The sequence below is a fragment of the Hipposideros armiger genome, unplaced genomic scaffold, assembly GCF_001890085.2.
Source record: "Hipposideros armiger isolate ML-2016 unplaced genomic scaffold, ASM189008v1 scaffold_389, whole genome shotgun sequence".
Classification (NCBI taxonomy): domain Eukaryota; kingdom Metazoa; phylum Chordata; class Mammalia; order Chiroptera; family Hipposideridae; genus Hipposideros; species Hipposideros armiger.
In genome coordinates this window covers 1,556,124-1,573,543 of record NW_017731739.1, presented here as the reverse complement: position 1 = coordinate 1,573,543, position 17,420 = coordinate 1,556,124, and the positions used below count along the sequence as shown (strand labels likewise).

Genomic DNA, 17,420 nt, shown 5'->3' with positions numbered 1-17,420 from the left:
CGCAAGGCTGGAACCAGTGAACGGCAGGCACTGCAGCTGCAGGAGGGTCTGAACACAGCTGGGAGGACAGTGATCCTTGGGCTAGGTTCTGCCCCTTTGCACCCGGACCAGCCCCAGCCATGTGGTGTCACCCTGGCTGGTGTGGATGGTGGGCTGGCCTCTCGGAGGTCTGAGATCCTCAGCCTCCCGCTGCCAGGCTGCTGTGGCTCCTCCTCTCCTCTCTTCCCACACCCCACAACCCTTCCCTGAATCATAAAGCCAGACCCCAGTCCTGACTATTGCTCAATCCCCAGGAGCCAGTTCCTGTGGGCTGCGCCTGACAAGCCCGACTTTTTCCTTTCTTCAGTTCAAAGAAAAGACGAGGTCTTGCACAAGGCACCCTGTGTCTGGCTTCTACAGGGAAGGGTCACATGGAGCTTCTCCAGCTGTTCGTCCTGCTCTCTGTCACAGGTAGGATCACCTCCGTCCACCTCCGACGCCTTCTTTCCTTCCCTTTCCCTGAGTATATGGCAGGTGGGTGGGTGGGTGGGGGAGCGCTGAACCAGGCTCTGAAGGAAGTTGAAGTCTTCACATGTTCTACAGCCCTTTCTCCCCACCCTGCCCCTATCCTTCATGCTCTCCCCCCCTTCCCAGTATCAGGACGCACTGTCAGAGCCCATGCATGTGCTACATAAGGGCTGGTGGATTCTGGCCATGTGGAAAGGAGGGAGTTTTGATGGTGGCATCTCAGGCACTTGCTAGTAGCTAAGGGAAGTTTTTTTTGGGGGGGGGCACTGGTAAAAGCCCGTAAAATTACGAACCATTTAAGCATAAGACTAGCCCTAGAGGTGGGGTAGGGCGGGAGGGAGGACTGGGAATCTGCATCTTTTGGGTGCCCTTTCCCATGCTCTGAAGGTCCTCTTGTTGCCAGCCCTGAGTGGGAGGTGAGGGAGGTTGAGTATTTCTGTCATTGAGCTGGGGGGATGGATATCCCAGGTTCTTGCACACAACTGCTTTTTCTCATTGGGGGAAGGGTGCCTTTTGCTCCTGCAAAGCAAGAAGCAAGCCTGGGCAAAGGAAACCATCCTAATAGAGCCTTGCTCCTGCAACTTCTTAGCTGGGGTGGAGTGGGAGAAGATGGGGGGTGCTGACTGAAGGCAAAGGGATGGATGTAGCAACATGTGGAGGAAGCGCTGCTCATCAGGTCTCTCTGGTCCCAGAAGACAGGCCACCAGCTTCCCAATTCTATCTTTCAAATTTCTGTCACCATATGGTTGAAGATGGGATGAAGGGAGGGGAAGTTGAGGCAGAGGGCTGTGGCCCCTGCAACCGCGTCCCTGGCAGTAGACTAGTGTTCAAGCCCATCTCCCTCACTGCAAGGAGGGCCAAAATAGCAGCCTCATGTCACCCCCAAAATAGCTCTGGGACAAGTCCCTCCTGAAAGGGGAACAAAGCCACAGAAATGGGGAAGTCGGAAGCTAAAGGTCAGAAAGAAGAGAATGTAGAACCGGTACCAGTGTGGGCAGTGGCAGAGGAAACAGCATGACCGGGGCAGGGAGTGAGTGCCCAGGCCCCCGTGGAACCAGCCCCAGGCCTGGGAGGGCCACTGGCCCTTCTCTCTTGAGATGGAGAGGGGAACAGAGAGGTCTTGGTTCCATGTGACAGGGAGAAGATATGTGGAATACAACTGAAGGGGACTTTAAGACCAAGTGTTTTTGGAAACAGGCCCAGAGAAGGTCAGCTACTTCTTCAACAATGTTCAGAGGGTTTGACAATGATGAGCCAGACCCAGGACCCAGGTTTCCTGGTTCCCAATTTCCCATAAACCTATGCCTGGGTTGTGCCATCTTCTATAAGAAGCTGGGCTCCTTAAGGATGGCATTTCTGTCTCTTTTGTTTTCTGTACATGGTAGGTGTTTAATAAATATTTGGTATGTGAATGAAGGTGTGAATGAACCTCTCTCCCCCAGAGCTGTCTCGAGCCCACAACACCACGGTGTTCCAGGTCCAGGCAGGCCACTCCCTGCGGGTCTCCTGTCCCTACGACTCCCTGAAGCACTGGGGGAGACGCAAAGCCTGGTGCCGCCAGCTGGGGAACGAGGGCCCATGCCAGCGGGTGGTCAGCACCCACAGCTCGTGGCTGCTGTCCTTCCTGAAGAGGCAGAACGGGAGCACGGCCATTGCAGACGATGCCCTGGGCGGCACACTCACCATCACACTGCGGAATCTTCAAACCCACGACGCTGGTCTCTACCAGTGTCAGAGCCTCCATGGTAGCGAGGCAGACACCCTCAGGAAAGTCCTAGTGGAGGTGCTGGCTGGTAAGTGGGCAGCTGATTGCGCTTGGCCTGCCCTTGGGCCCAGGCTCATGGCTTCGGTGTCTGTGCAAAGGACCACCCTCTGAGCTTCCGGGGACCCTGGGAAAACCCACAATGTGGATTTTGTCCCCCCACTGAGGGCCACTGTGGATAGTTATGCAGGGTGCTTACCGCACAAGGGGGCCACCATCCAGTCCTGGTTCCCTGTCCAGGCTCTGCTCCCTGGGGCAGGACGGTGTCACTTGCAGGAAGGGGACTGCTCTCTGATTTGCACAAGCACCTTAGGTGCTACCTGTGGCCCTGATTCCCCAGACAGCTTTATCCATTTGGCATCTGTTAGGGTGCGTACTTCGTAGGTGGTCCTTAAGGAGTAGGAGGAGATTCATTTATTCCTTCTCCCCACCACCCAATGGACCTACTAAGTAAATTAAGCACCAATCAGATACAGAAAAGCAACCCTGAAAAGGAACATTGCTTGTGAGCACCCTGGGCAATGTGCTTCGTCTCTCTGGGACCCTATGTCTTCACCTTTAAATGGAGGTGTTGGTGTCAGTCCTGCTGAGCCCACAGGGCCCCTGCGGGGCACACATGAAGTGAAGGAGGTAAACGTGCTTGGGGGAAAGTGACAGGTTCGCCCAGTCTCCTGTGGCTGAACTGCTTGGCATTCTCATTCCAGGCTTGATGAGGTGAGACAGGAAGGGGCGAGGGGTGGGGTGGGTGTCGGGTCCTCGCAACCCCTGAGCTTTGCATAGAGGAAAGCCTCTGCCTGTGTCTCCAGAACATGGTTGTGTCCCAAAGGAGAAGAAATCTGGGGTTACTACCCCTTTTCTGATGCTCCCCTTTCCCAGCTCCTCCCCCCAACATGGCCTGTTATCATGGAAATGAGGGTCTTGCACAGTATTTGTCTAAGGTGGGGAGCTTAGGGGAGACTGCCTGCCATAGACCCAGGACCCCACTTCCACCACTTTTCTAAGTAGGGGGTGAGGAGACACAGATTTTTAGCCCTATCAGGGTCTAAGGCCCAGTCGGCTCCCAAGAGGGTGGCAGGAAAATAATAATAATAATAATAATAATAATAATAATAATAATAATAGCAGCTGGTGTAGACAGCTTGGCAGTACACAGGGGATGCTCAAACACATCCATTATTCCATTTGACCTTCCCAAAGACCCTGAGGGATGGGGAGTTGCAGTTACTGAGCTCCCAAAGATGTGTTAGGCACTACACAGGATGCTCCCACTGGATCCACAACACTGTTATTAAGGAGGTGCTCCCAACTGTCCCACTTTACAGGTGAGGAAACTGAGGCTCAGAAAGGTTAACCACTTGATCCACACAGGGCAGGAGACCAGAGGGCCACACACCACCCAGTGTTCTCCCCACCTCGCCACGCTGCCTCAAGGTAGAGGGGGTTAGAAGCTCACAGACTCTGTCTCCCACAGACCCCCTGGATCTGCAGGACCCTGGTGATCTCTGGATCCCCGAGGGGACCCAGGGGTTTAAGGACGTCCACGTGGAGCACAGCATCTCCAGGTACAGTGACAGGTCTTTCCTAAGAATTCTGACAGACTTCTACCCTCTAGATACCAGGCATGGGGTGGAGGCTGTGAGTTGAAGGCAGTTAGAGCATGGAAGGGGCAGGATATGATCTTGTCTAAACACTCTTCCAACCAGCCAGTGTGTGTTGGTACGACTGTGCCAGTTGCTAAAATATCGAAATACGTTTTATAACAGTGTGTAAATCACTGCAGCTCCAAGACTCCTGAATGGTCAGCCTCCTGCACCTCCCCTGGCAGCCCCCAAGGGTCATCTCTACAATTCAGCAACAGTGAAAGTTTTAGTACTTTAATACAAAACTGAGATCCCCAGATCTTTGCTTCTTTGGTGGAACCAGAATCCATTTTGATTGGTTCATGTCAATTTACTGGTGTCAAGCATTGTTCACATAACCATGGAGACACATGTGACCCCCACATATACACACACGTACACATGCCCCATCCCACACTATCATGGAAGGCAGAAGCCACTTAGTGAGGGAAGGTGAATGTTTAAATGCATCCAGCAGGCAGGTCCATGCCTAGAACTCAGGTCTCCTGACTACAAACCCATTAAGCCCCACACATCTCCATCCCAGGGATGGTGCTGGTTGAGGGGTATCCTGAGCCCCTGGAAGCTCCTGGTGTCTCCCTATTCCCTCTCTGAGGGCAGATTCCAGCCTGCAGGCTACCTCAAGGCCTCCCACACGCTCTCATGTTTCTCCAAGGAGCCTCTCAGAAGAGGAGATCCCTTTCCCACCTACGTCCATCCTTTTCCTCCTGGCCTGCATCTTTCTCAGCAAGCTTCTAGCAGCCAGTGCCCTCTGGACTGTGGCCTGGCATGGGCAGAAACAGCGGACATCCTTGGCCAGTGGGCCGGATTGTGGCCATGTCCCAGGTTACCAGCTCCAAACCCTGACAGGTGAGCTTGGAGAACACAGCGGTGGCTGGGGGTGGACAGGTCAGAGATGGGCCCTGTGAGCACTTGGTCTGTTGCAGGGCTGAGAGACACCTGAGAGGAGAGGACTCTACAGGGAGGAGAGGCCCTGAAGAGGGCTGCAGGGACCACCCCAGCCTGCACACTCGCTCCTGGGCCACCAAGACTCCTGGTTCTGCTGTGGCAAAAGGCGACTCTGCCTGTACTCTGCTGCCCCGGCCTTCAGAAGCAATGGGGTGTGGGGGTGTGGTGTGTGTGTGTGTGTGTGTGTGTGTGTGTGTGTGTGTGTGTGTGCCTGGGAGGTGGGAAGGACATCTACCACTTCTAGACATTGGGCATTAAACACTTTCACAAATAAATCCAAGACTTTTGTCTAACTGGATGGTTTTGGGTATCACAAAGGTCTTCTCTTTTGCTACAGGGCCAGGAGAATAAATGTGAATGGGGAAAAAGGGCCTGGCTCCTTGTGAACTTGGGTTGTAGGATACCACCTCCCCCATTCTCATAGGCTCCAAACTGGCCGATCTTTTTCTTCTTCTCTCTCCCTTTCCTAGATCTAATTAGCAAGTTCTGCCCCCTCCTCTGTAATTTCTTCAGCATCCAGTCTTCCTCTCCTCTCCTCTTGCCTCCCATACATAGGTTCCCTAAGATCATTGCTGGCCTCTCTACCCCAGGCTTCCCTCCTCACCCTCACCCCCTCATCCCAAGTCCATCTAATTCCAGCTGATTCATCCATTCATCTCCCTAGAGCTTTGCATTCATCATGTTCCTTCCCTTCTAGAGGACAATGACAAGGACTTGAGTTATAGAAGGCAGCACACCAGAGCTGGGAACTACTGATCCAAGCCCCTCATTGCACAGAAGGGAAACTGAGGCTCCCAAGAGAAAAGAGTTCCCCAAAGTCCCCCATAGACCCTGGACATCCAAATTTCACTTGTTGTTCAAGGTGCCCCTCCCTCTAGCTCAATCCTACTCACTTATTTATTTATTCAACAGATATTTTCTGGGCCTAGGCTGTTCTAGGCATAGGAGACACAACAGTGAACTAAACAGGCAAAGATTTCTGCCCATGCAGAGCCATGTTCTAGTGGGAGGAGAGAGGAGATGGGTAATAAATAAGTTAGTCAGATGGTGAAGAGCATTTGGGAAGGCAGAAGGCACAGGGATGATGCAATTCTAAAGGATAGTCAGGAAGTCGCACTTGGGGAACACTTGGAGGAGGCCAGGAAGTGAACCATGAAGATACCAGGGGCAGAGTATTTGCTCAGAGGGCACAGCCAGGGCAGCTCAGAGAACCTCATCTCTCGTCAGTACACACATACCACCCAGGACAAGAGTGAGGGGACTGGAGATACTTTTCCAGGGTGGGCTGCTGGGAAGAGGAGGAAGCGAGTCAGCCATGTCCTCAGGCAGGAGTCCCTCTGACCACGGCCACACATAGTTGCTTTTCTCACTCCCTGCTCAGGCTGTTCCACTGGTCCCATCTGTGTTCCCCTGGCCTTCTGACACAGCAGTGTGTGAAACTTCCTCCTCACGACACCCTGCAGTTGTCAAGACTGAGTGGAGACCAACCTGAGCCCCCTCCACCTTGCTGCCACCCTCTCTGAGGCACCAGTGCTGATGAGAAGGCAGGGAGACTCCCAGGCCAGTGTGCCTGGCACTGGAGCACACTGGAGGCTTCCTGTCTTGGGAGCTTGGCCTTGTCTCTTTCCTGCTCTGCCATGTCAAAGACATCCCCCTGATAATTCAGATTGTCATTGGGATCCCCTGCTTTGGACTCTCTGAGGGGCACAATGGACTAAGGGGTCAGATTCTTTGATTTCAAACTTCAGCTTTGCCTCCTACTAAGAAATTTCCAGCAAGTCCGTTGACCCCTCTGAGCCTCCGGGTCCTCTCCTATTAAAAAGGAAAACAAAAACAAAACAACGTCACATTCTCCAGGGAGCTGGTGCACTGTCTCTAGCTTCTCAGGCATGCTTGCCATTCAGCCACCCTGGGGCAAAACTTGGTCAGTGCCCTTGCTCAGAAGGCCCAGGCCAAGCAGAAACGTGAAAATCTTCATGGAGAAGAATTGTCTCCCAACAGAGAAGATAGTGTATTCTGGAAACAAAAATAATGTGCTATAAATACAAAGTGCTTAGATAATAAGAAATCTTCTAAATTAAACACACTAAAGAATAAAAATATAAAAGACAATAATAGAAGGGATGGAAGAAAAAGATGAGGATATATTCTAGAAATCAGAACAAAATAGACAAAGAGGGAAAAATAAGAGAGAAAAGATATGAAAATGAAATGAATACACGAGGTTCAATAGCTAGCTAATTAAGGAGTTCCAGAAAAACAGAGGGGAAAAGAAGAAAATGGAGAATTATCAAAGAAACAATGCAATTCCCAGGACTTAAGAACATGGGTCCACATTGAAAGGGTCTAGAGAGCACCCAGTAAAATAAATGAAGACAGGCCAGGTCCACCATCCTGCTGTGAGGCTGTACCCTAGGAGAAGGACAGTCTCCTAAAAGCTTGGGTGGGGACACTCATACAGAATTTAGAATCAGAATGGCCTTGGACCATGGGTAGGACACTTTACCCTCCTCCTTCACAGCTCTGCATCCTCAGAGTTCGTATTTGGAAGACCCCAAAGATCATCTTTCCTCTTTCTCTAATGCTCTCCCATTGCTGCGATCTGCCTCCCATTCTTATTCCTGGGCCTTCTCACACTGCTTTGCCCACCCCTGCCCTCAGGGTCAGTTCCTGAGCACTGAGCCAACCAGAGTTTGGAAGAGCTCCTTATCCCCACCCATGGAGGGGCCCCTGCAGCATCTGCCCGCCACCCCAGGGTCACTGACAGCCCCATGTGACTGTCTGAGGCAGATGTTTCCTGCCCCGGGGGAAGGCTGTGTCAGTGCCCAGGGAAGCCCCAGAGCTGACATCGCCCTGCCCAGCCATGGGTCCCAACCTGTTCCTGCTGCTGCTCCTGGGAATAGCAGGTAGTAAGGTTCAAAAGGAGCTAAATGTTGGGCCCCATATACTCTGTTTCATGCCTAGAAATAACGGACACTATTGTGGCCACAATAACATGCGTAGGGCCTAGAAGGTGGACCTCCCTCTAGGTCTCTGTGTTCCTGTGCCAGTGGGGGAGGGGAAAGAGGGTGGCTGGAGGTGCCCCCAACTCCTGCCTAACAGTCCCACATCCTTTCGTTCCCTAGGCCAGGGCTTGGCTGGCATCCTCCCGGAGGTGCTGCAGGCACCGGTGGGGGGCTCCATTCTGGTGCAGTGTCTCTACCGACTCCAGGACATCAAGGCTCGGAAGGTGTGGTGCCGGTTCCTGCCAGAGGGGTGCCAGCCCTTGGTGTCCTCAGCCGTGGATCGCAGAGCCCCAGGGCACAGCCGCGCCTTTCTCACTGACCTGGGGAGCGGCCTGCTTCAGGTGGAGATGATCTCCCTGCGGGAGGACGATGCCGGGGAGTACGGCTGTGTGGTGGAGGGACCCTCTGGACCCCAGACGCTGCACAGAGTCGCTCTGGACATCCTCCCTGCTGGTGAGTTACCCGTGGCTGGCCACCACCTCTCTGACCTGCCCTCCCCACACCCACCTGTGGCTCTTGGGTCCTTGCGGGGTGGGGGCCTTTGGGGGAGAGGCTTTGGGAGCAGATATCCTTTTGACAGTTCTGCAGAGAACGGAAACCAAACTGGGTGAGAAGTCTGAGATAAAACAGCCAAACGCGGCCCCCTGCCCGCTCCTGCACAAGCGGGTTTCCCCGTAGGAAGGCCTAGCCTCTTTCCTCACTCATTCATGGCCTTGCCTCCTCATCCAGCATTTCCAACATATTTGATGCTATTTTTTTATTAGAAATGTCGTAAACAAAGTTTTAATTTGGGCATATCAACTTGAATTACTTTTTTACCTTATCCATTTTTGTATTCCTGTACTAATGGGTTTGATGGCCTAAAAATTACTGAAGTCGTAGCTGATTTCATTTTGTCTTTACTGAGCGTCTAGTATGTGCCACATCTACAGGCAGGGTACATGCAATGCTTGACTTACTTCAACTTGTTCAGTTTTAAAAATGAAAAAAGTATCACTAATATTTAAGCCAACATTCTCAACCCTAATTTCAATATAGGCAGCACTTTATTTTTGCAGGTTTCATTCATACAGCCTACAACTTTCTAATGTCTAAGCATGAATTAAAAGAACAATTTTAAGTATTTAAAAAAATTCTTTTTTCTCAGAAAAATAGAATGTAAAAAAACCCCAAAAACATTCTGGAGGGAAAACGGTTAGCTGTCTGCTGAAGCAGAGACTGCTACTACCTTTCTCTTAAGGACGCTGACATTTTTTCATTTTCAGGTCTTCATTTTCCCAAGTAATTTGTGCTCAATCCTCAAATAGTGAAATTAAGAAAGGCTTTTTACCTTCTCTTGGTTTTTTTCCCCATCTGTTAATTAAGAGGTGGACTAGTTGTCATGACAAGCCCTCTCATCTCAAGTTCACAGTTACCATTTTATATTATAAACATATCCCTGTTAATACTAGTCATCTTTACTCTCCTCATTCCTTGATACTGTGCAGTCTAGGAACTCAGGGTTATCAATCCTTCAATGGCAAATTATGACAAGACCAGATGCAATAGCGCAGGCGTGAGGGACCCCCACATCTATAGAGGATGCATGCTCAGGCAGGCAGGACATGGTGTCCAGGGAGGGTGGGGCAAGCTTTTAGTTTTAGAGAGGTTCGTCCATGGTTGCTTAGGAGGCACCAAGAGGGCAGAATATATGCAGCCAGATTGGGCCGCAGCACCTCCTGCTCCTGATTTGGTATGGGGTGGGGAGGAGGAATGGTGACTCTCACAAGAACAGGTCAAGGCCGCCACCCCACAGGGCCTAGAAGGACTGGCCAGGTTCCCAAGAATGATCCTCAGGCCTAGAGAAGCCAACGCTGAGTCCCACAGCCATAAGTCGAGCATGTTGTAGGGATGACGGAAGCCTTGCCGCAAAACAGTCTCAGGGTCTGAGCAAGGCTCTCAGCAAAGGTCAGTTGGCATGCGTCACATTCAGGCTGACCCTGGAGTTCCTTAGATCCTGAGGGCAGAGCTCGGGATGGGGCTCAGCCAGCTGCAGGTGGCCACATGGTGACAGGTATGTGGAGAGGCCTAGCAGGCTGTGCCGAGGCCCCTTGAGAAACCAACCGATGAGAGCCAGGAGCAAGGTCACCAGCGAGGATGAGAATGGAGAACCTATGCCAGGGTGGGGTGAGGAAGTGGGCACAGATGGACCCAGGAGCTGTTTCTCTATAGTCTGAGCAGCCTGATAAGATCACAGGGGTATGAGGGAGCAGGTGGTAAAGGAGAAATGCAGGAGGAAGGGTGTGGGAGCTGGTGGTAGAGGGGAACATGAGTGTATTCACAGGCAGGCAGAGTGCCATTCCCTGGCCCCCAGAATGAGAGGCCCCTAAAGAACACCCCAAGTCCTCCCTCCTTCTTTGTGTCTTTTACCAGACCTCTTTTTTCTCAGCTCCACTCCCCCACCACTCAGACCTCAACAGGCCCTTGAACCCTGCCCACAATCGTTATGCACTCATTAAACATTTCCTTCTGACTCAGCCTCTGACCGGGAAGAGGAGGAGGAGGAAGACGAGATCTACAAGGTTGGCAGTCTGGCTAATGACCCTGTAGGCAGTGCCAGCCCTCTGGAACCCAGCCAGGATAAGAGGTACTGACAGAACTGTATCTGGGTGGCTGGGAAAAGGGTGATGGTGAAGATATGGCTTGTTTAGAGCCCCAGACTAAATTGAAAGGAAGCCTTATGATTCTCCCCGCCCCTGGGGAACTTCTGATCAGGCAGGTAGACAGACAGACAGACTTCTCTATCCCAATTGAGCAATGGTCCCTTCATCCCAGTGGGTCTTCAGCCAGGATGCCTCATAATGCGTCTCCCTTCTGCCCTGCCTGAGCCTGCCTCCCTCATTTCATTCCAAAAATCTCCCTCTCCCAACCATGGCTCACAAGAACTGCACCCTTGTGCCACTGCTCTGGGATTTCTGGTAAGCAGCTCCCGGCTGGGGTCAGGGCTGAGCTCACCTGTCCCCTTATGTCCCTCAGCATCCTCTTGATCTGGGGTGCTGTGCTCCTGCTGGGTCTGCTGGCGTTGGCGGTGGTGCTATTTGCTGTGATGGCCAAAAGGAAAGGTAGGTAGCGGTCCATCACCCTAACCCAGCTTGGTTCCTCTGGTCCTGTGTCAGCCAGTCTTGCAGTCAAGGCCAGGAATCTAGGTCAGCTCCCCTACAGAGGGGCTTGTCTGGGCATTAGCCGGAGTCCCCCAGACCCTGGAATTTCCATGGCTGAGGGGCCGAGGGGTGGAAGGAGATTCAGTGGGAGCAGGCCTGGGGAAACCCAGGAACTGGAAAGGGTAGGGGTGTGAAATTGGGGACAGGGGACTGGAAGAAGTAGGGACAGGGCTTCGAGAGCTAGGGTTAGTGTCAAGGCAGGTTTGGAAGGGAGCTGTGAAAGCAGTTAGTGGGTGGGGAGAGTCAGGGCAGGCTGGGCTCGGAAGACGGAGGTGGGAAAGGTTCTGTGATGGGAGTGGGGAAGGTGAATCTGGACTTGGAAAGAGGTTTCTGAAGGGGGTGGGGGGTGGGCTTTGAGCCGGCACAGAAAGCACACTGTGCTGCTGTCCTCTGTCCTGCCAGCACACAGGCTTGGTGTTTGTGGCCGATCCCAGGGCAGTGGAATTTCACACACGGTAAGAGGCCTCTGCGGGCTCCCCGCCAAATTCCCCAGACTCTCCACCTGCCCAGCTCACTAAGAGGTCCCAGGCTGACGGGGTGGATGAAGGATGGGGGCCCAGTCAGGGTCCAAACTGTCTTCCTAAATGCTGTAAACCTGGCACCAATTTTCTCCCACCTTCCCACCTTGGTATCCCACCTTCCCAGATTTGGGGAAAAACTTGGGGCTTAAAAATCTTCAACAACTCCCCTTGCCCACTGACATACTCAGGATTCGAGAGTCAGGTGCAGTGTGGTCCTGGACTTCCCACCAAACAGCACTGGGGACAAGGAAGGCGCTCCCTCTGCCTGAGTTGCTGGCTTTCGTTACAGGCACCTTCCTCAGTGCTCCACAACATCGGTGACTCTGGACTGACTGCAGACGTGCCATCGGCCATACCATATGTTAGGCTTGACTCACTACCTTCCTTTGACAATACCACCTACAGCAGCCTACCTCTTGAGCCCCTACCAGGGAAAGCCCCACCCCCCGCCCCATCCTCATCACCCCCTCTGCCTCCTAAGGTCCTGATCTCCTCCAAGCCGTGACATATGCCACAGTCATCTTCCCTGGAGGGGACAAGAGTGGAGGAGCCTCCCGGAAGCCAGTCCAAGATCCCCCTAATAGCCAGACTCCACCTAGCTGAGCTGCTCACCGCACTGTGTGCTCACAGAGAGTGCCCCCGGGGTTCCTTCTGTGCACCCGCTCACCCAGCCAGCTCATGCCCTAGATCCTTAGCATATCAGAGCAACTAGGTGACTTTAGGGTCTATTATAATCTAATGTCTTGACTTTCTGACCTGGAAAGTGATGATTGGGTGTGACTGAGGTATCTTGGGGAAGCCGCCCCTCCCCCACCCGTGTTAGTTCCTCTGCCATTATGCCACTGGACTCAATAAACTCTAAATGATGATATATGAGTTGTTGATGGTTGAGAGGAAAGGGAAAGGCCCGAGTTTGACTATTCACATGGCCTGTGAACTGAAAAGACTCTAGTCTAGAGTTTGTACTGTATTATTTCCCGCCTGTCCTGCCAGTGGGGAAGTGGTTTTATTCCCTGGTCTGAAATACTGCAATGCAGTCTGGTTCAAGGAGAACTGAGAAGGCTTCTTCAAAAGCATTTCCTGCCTTTGTCATGATACCTGAAAGTGTAGATTCATTTCCTTGAGTCTAGAAATTTCTTCTGTTTTCTGCTCTACACCTTGTAAACAAATGACATTTTCTGACGTGACAGCCTATGACGGAAGGAGGGGGATAATGACTAGTTAAAGGAGACTCAGGACAGACGGGGTGTGACAGATGGGGCTGAAAGGAAACAGGAGTAAGGACAGAAACTGAAATACACAACAAGACAATTCCTTGGCCGGACAAAGGATTTTGAAGCACCAGCAGAAAAAAAGAACTTTGCAGACATCAGTTTTATCAGAGTTGACTCTCTCTCAACTGGGTGGCCATCTGGTAGCACTATTTCCTTTGGCCTGAACTCTGGAGCTTGGGAGGAGCCCACAAAGAAAGGCATGGGAGTGGGGGGAAGGGGGTTGGATGGTAAGGATGTGGCCATGGTTAAGTACAAGTGAAAACTAGTCCAGGCTGTGGGTGGGAGGGCCTTTAAGGTCTCTGCCAGGATTCTTTCTGAAAACTGTTTAATTTGAAATTGTGCACACTGAGATGAGAGACTTATGCGGAGAGGATGAGTTGCTCCGAAACCCAGTTGTCTTATAATCATGGGAAGATAGACATAAAAAGGTTTTCTCAATCTGGAGGGGCCCTCAGCTTGTCTAGGCACCTCAGGAGAAGGAGCCGTGCGGGAGCTGTGCTCCAGCGGTGTAAGCCTAGTGATGCTATTTTTAGGGAGCTCCGGCAGGATGTTCTGAACTGCTCTGATAGAGTCTCAGCCTGTAACAGAACCTAAATTTATGTCTGTCCCTTTGGAGGCTGCAGCTGCCCACCAATCAAGTAAGACCTTGTTTTCCCTGGCTAAGATGACAGAGGACTTGCCTGGTGGGGGAGGTGAGGGGGTGTGGGGTGGGAGTAGAATAGCAGGAAGGGCAGAATAAAGTCTAAAAAAAGCCCCTCTGAGAAAAACTTACCCTGGCCTAAATGAATTTTGAACATTTTGGAACCTGATATAAACAAAAGATATTTAGTAGTACAAAAAGAAATACTAAGGAAGATAATCAATTGGTTGGTGGAGAAGAGGGAAGGGAAATACATTAATCCCATCGTATAAAGTCTGTGAAAACCAACCAAAGTCACAGTTATAAAAGTAACTTGGGGGGATATCCAAGATGGCAAAGTAGATAAATACATTGCCTGAGTCCTTCCATGAACATGTAAAAATTACAACTAAACTATAGATCAATCAACCTGGAGAACCACCTGAAGTCTAGCCAAACAGAAATCCTGCAACTGAAAATATAAAGAAGAAGCCACGTTGAGATTGGTAGGAGGGGAAGAGACACAGAACAGGCCACCAACCTCTCTGTGGTGGTTGAGGATCAGGAGGGGTATCTCTGCTGCGGAGGTTTCCCCTAGAAAAGCGAGGGACCCCAGTTCCCCACGCCAGGCTACCCAGCCTGGAGTACTGTGCCAGCCAGGAAGAGGGCCCCCTTTAACACCTGGCTGTGAAAAACAGAGGGGATTCCGACCATTTGGGTGGGATGGAAGGCTGTGGGAAGCCCGGATGTCCTCTTAAACAGCCTGTGCATAGACTCACTCGCTTGCAGGCACTCACCTTGGGCTCCAGCGGAGGGACAGTGACTTGGGGGGCCTCAGAGACCTACAGGGGATAGACTGAGGGGTGTGGCTTCAGGAGGAGGACTGGAGGACAGTCTTTTCCTCTTCCCGTGCAGCTGGCAGGCAGGCGCCATGCTTCCTATGTTGCGCCCACCACCATAGGCCAAATCTGAATCTGATTGGCCTGGTGAGCTCTGTTGCTCCACCCTGCTGACTCAGCTGGGACCCTGCCCCACCCAACTCCTGTACAGCTGCAGGCACTTTCTCCAAAAGCAGCCAGCCCCTCCTGCATTTCACTCTTTCTTGGACAACACTCAGCAGCCCACAGGCCCCAGGTGGATGAAGGCTGGCCTTTGTGTGCTCTGAGACTTTTACTGAGTAGCTCCAGGATTAGCACTGGCACCAAACCAGAGTCTATATTAACCTGGTCACCACAACTCTTCCCACTCTAGTGACTCCCTGAGGTCATGCCTCACCCAACTCATGTACCACATGAGGCTTTATCAGTGGCTGAAACTTATGGGAGTGGACAGGTGGCAGCAGGCCTCTGGGTGTCCTGGCTTTTCGCAGTTACCCCAAGCCTGGTACTGGTTGCAGCCATCCTTGGTTTGCAGCATGGCCTCTCCCATGTGCCTCCAGATTTAGCACAAGCAGTGAACAACTGTGGATCCCTTTGTAGCTCTCACGAGGCAGTGGCTGACTTGGGCCTGCACCAGAGCTTCTCCCAAGAGGCCCCAGAACAGCAACCTGTGGGTCGCAACCCCTTTGGGGGTCGAATGACCCTTTCACAGGGGTCGCTGGGTACTCGTATGTGGGCATATCTGCATGTGGGCCTGGAGACAGACAGAGGAGGGGTGTCTCGGTTCCTAAGACCATCGAAAATATGTTTTCCGATGGTCTTAGGCGACCCCTGTGAAAGGTTGAGAACTGCTGCCCCAGAACCAACATAATTGGAGGTTGGCTTCAGACCACAGCAGAGCACCACCCAATTGGTCCCACAAGCAGCACACAAAATAGGTACCAGAGCCAACTGGGGCAAATCCCACTCAGTGGGGTAAGCCTCCTGCATAGCAGCCCATAAGCTATGGATGTGGCCAAACCCCACAGCCAATCAGCCTAAGGGTTAATCCCACCCACTGAAGTGCCAATAGCAATCAAGACTCAATTATAACAGGAGAGTCACACAACCCACACAAGGACTACTCCTGAAGCACCTGACTCAGGCTACCAGGGAGACTGTGCCACTGGGCCCCACAGGACATCTACTACATAGGGCACCTGGCCAAGACTGGGAGATATAACAGATCTACCTAATGCATAGAAATACAGAAAGGCAGCCTAAAAGAGGAAACAAAGAAATACGTCACAAATGAAAGAACAGGAGAAAAATCCAGAAAAAGAGCAAAATGAAATGGAGGCACACAACCTACCAGACACAGAATTCAAAACAATAGTTATGGGCTGGCCGAGTAGCTCGTTGGTTAAGAGTTGGCTTGGGAGTGTGAGCTATGAGCAGCAGTGCTGCTGGTTCGGATCCCACATGGGCCAGTGACACTGCGCCCTCTACAGCTAAGATGGTGAACAACAGCTCGACCTGGAGCTGGGCTGCTGTGAGTTGCCGACGACGGTGTAGGCTGCAGTGGGGCTACAGTGTGCTGCCATAAGCTACCGTGAGTGGCCAGCAGCCAGTGTGAGCTGCTGTGAGCCGCTGTGAGCTGCTGTCCAATGGACGGTGACCAATCTGCCTCAGCTGGGAAGAGCACAATGATCACAATACCAACATGGGCCAGTGAAGCGACGTCCTCCACAACTAGGCTGAAGAACAAAAGGACAGCAACTTGTCTGTTCCCCTTCCCCAATTCCCCAATGCTGTTCGCTCCCCAATTCCCCAATAAAAATCTAAACAAACAAACAAAAAACCCAATAGTTATAAGGATGCTCAAGAACTTGAGAACTTCAACAAAGAGACTGCAAGCATAAAAAAGGACATAGAAACCATAAAAAAGAAAGAAACAAACAAAGGGTCAGAAGTGAAGAATACAATAACTGAAATGTAGAATGCACTAGAAGGAATCACCAGCAGACTAGATGAAGCAGAGGATTGAATCAGCAACTTGGAAAGCAAAGTAGCAGAAAATACCCAATTGAAATGGCAAAAAGAAAATAGAATTTAAAAAAATGAGGCTAGTTTAAGAGACCTCTAGGACAATGTCAAGGGTAACAACATTTGCATCATAGGGGCACCAGAAGGAGGAGAGAAAGCAAGGGATTGAGAACCTACTTAAAGAAATAATGACTGAAAACTTCTATAACCTGGTGAAGGAAACAGGCATACAAGTCCAGGAAGTGCAGAGAGTCCCAAACAGGATGAACCCAATGAGGCCTACACCTAGACACATTATAATTAAAATGGCAAAGGTTAAAGACAAAGAGAATCTTAAAAGCAGCAAGGGAAAAGCACCTAGTTACTTATAAGGGAGTTCCCATAACAGCTGACTTCTCAACAAAACTTTGCAGGCCAGAAGGGACTGGCAGGAAATAGTCAAAGTAATGAAAAGCAAGGACCTACAACAAAGACTACTCTACCCAGCAAGGTTATCATTTAAAATCAAAGGACAGATAGAGCTTCCCAGACAAGAAAAAGCTAAAGGAGTTCATCACCACCAAATCAGCATCACGAGGAATGTTAGAGGGGTTTCTTTAAGATGGGAAAAAAAAATATCAGAATGATGAATAACAATAGCCACATATCAACAATTATTTTTTTAAAAAGATTTTATTGGGGAATTGGGAGAGGGGAACAGCGCTGGGGATTTGGGGGAAGGGGAACAGACAAGTTACAGTCGTTTTGTCCTTCAGTCTAGTTGTGGAGGATGTTGCTTCACTGGCCCAAGTTGGCACCATCATTGCGCTCTTCCCGGGTGAGGCTGATCAGTCGCCAGCGTCTGGATGGCTGCTCACCGTGGCTGCTGGCCGCTCACGCTGGCTGCTGGCTACACACGGTAGCCCATGGCAACCCACTGCCACAGGGGCTGCAGCGTACACCGTCGTGGCGACTCACCACAGCCCAGCTCCAGGTTGAGCTGTTGTTCAGCATCTTAGCTGTAGAGGGCAGTGTCACTGGCCCTCATATGTGGGATCTGAA

At 51.4% G+C, this 17,420-nt stretch overlaps 2 protein-coding genes across 3 annotated transcripts; both read left to right on the top strand.

Moving 5' to 3' along the window:
• The first annotated feature begins 246 nt into the window (after positions 1-246).
• Positions 247-4,976, top strand: TREM2 (triggering receptor expressed on myeloid cells 2). Of its 2 annotated transcripts, none has more exons than XM_019663387.1 (5): positions 247-450; positions 1,950-2,300; positions 3,741-3,831; positions 4,637-4,758; positions 4,836-4,976. In XM_019663387.1, the coding sequence occupies exons 1-5, from the start codon at positions 411-413 to the stop codon at positions 4,850-4,852; spliced, it is 621 nt and encodes a 206-aa protein (XP_019518932.1). In that variant the 5' UTR covers positions 247-410; the 3' UTR covers positions 4,853-4,976. The 2 variants fall into 2 exon arrangements, with proteins under 2 accessions (XP_019518932.1, XP_019518931.1); XM_019663386.1 differs by having other exon boundaries at positions 4,565-4,758.
• Positions 4,977-7,587: 2,611 nt separating this feature from the next.
• Positions 7,588-12,434, top strand: TREML1 (triggering receptor expressed on myeloid cells like 1). The gene is given in 7 exon segments (XM_019663385.1): positions 7,588-7,763; positions 7,983-8,315; positions 10,380-10,488; positions 10,878-10,963; positions 11,465-11,517; positions 11,873-12,083; positions 12,086-12,434. Coding segments are annotated over 7 exon segments (936 nt in total). The 5' UTR covers positions 7,588-7,720; the 3' UTR covers positions 12,187-12,434.
• The last annotated feature ends 4,986 nt before the right edge of the window (positions 12,435-17,420 follow it).

Coding starts and splice junctions, on each gene's coding strand:
- TREM2 (XM_019663386.1), top strand. CDS start 411: ATGGAGCTTCTCCAGCTGTTCGTCCTGCTCTCTGTCACAG. Junction 451..1,949: donor CGTCCTGCTCTCTGTCACAG/GTAGGATCACCT, acceptor TCTCTCCCCCAG/AGCTGTCTCGAGCCCACAAC. Junction 3,832..4,564: donor GTGGAGCACAGCATCTCCAG/GTACAGTGACAG, acceptor TGTTTCTCCAAG/GAGCCTCTCAGAAGAGGAGA.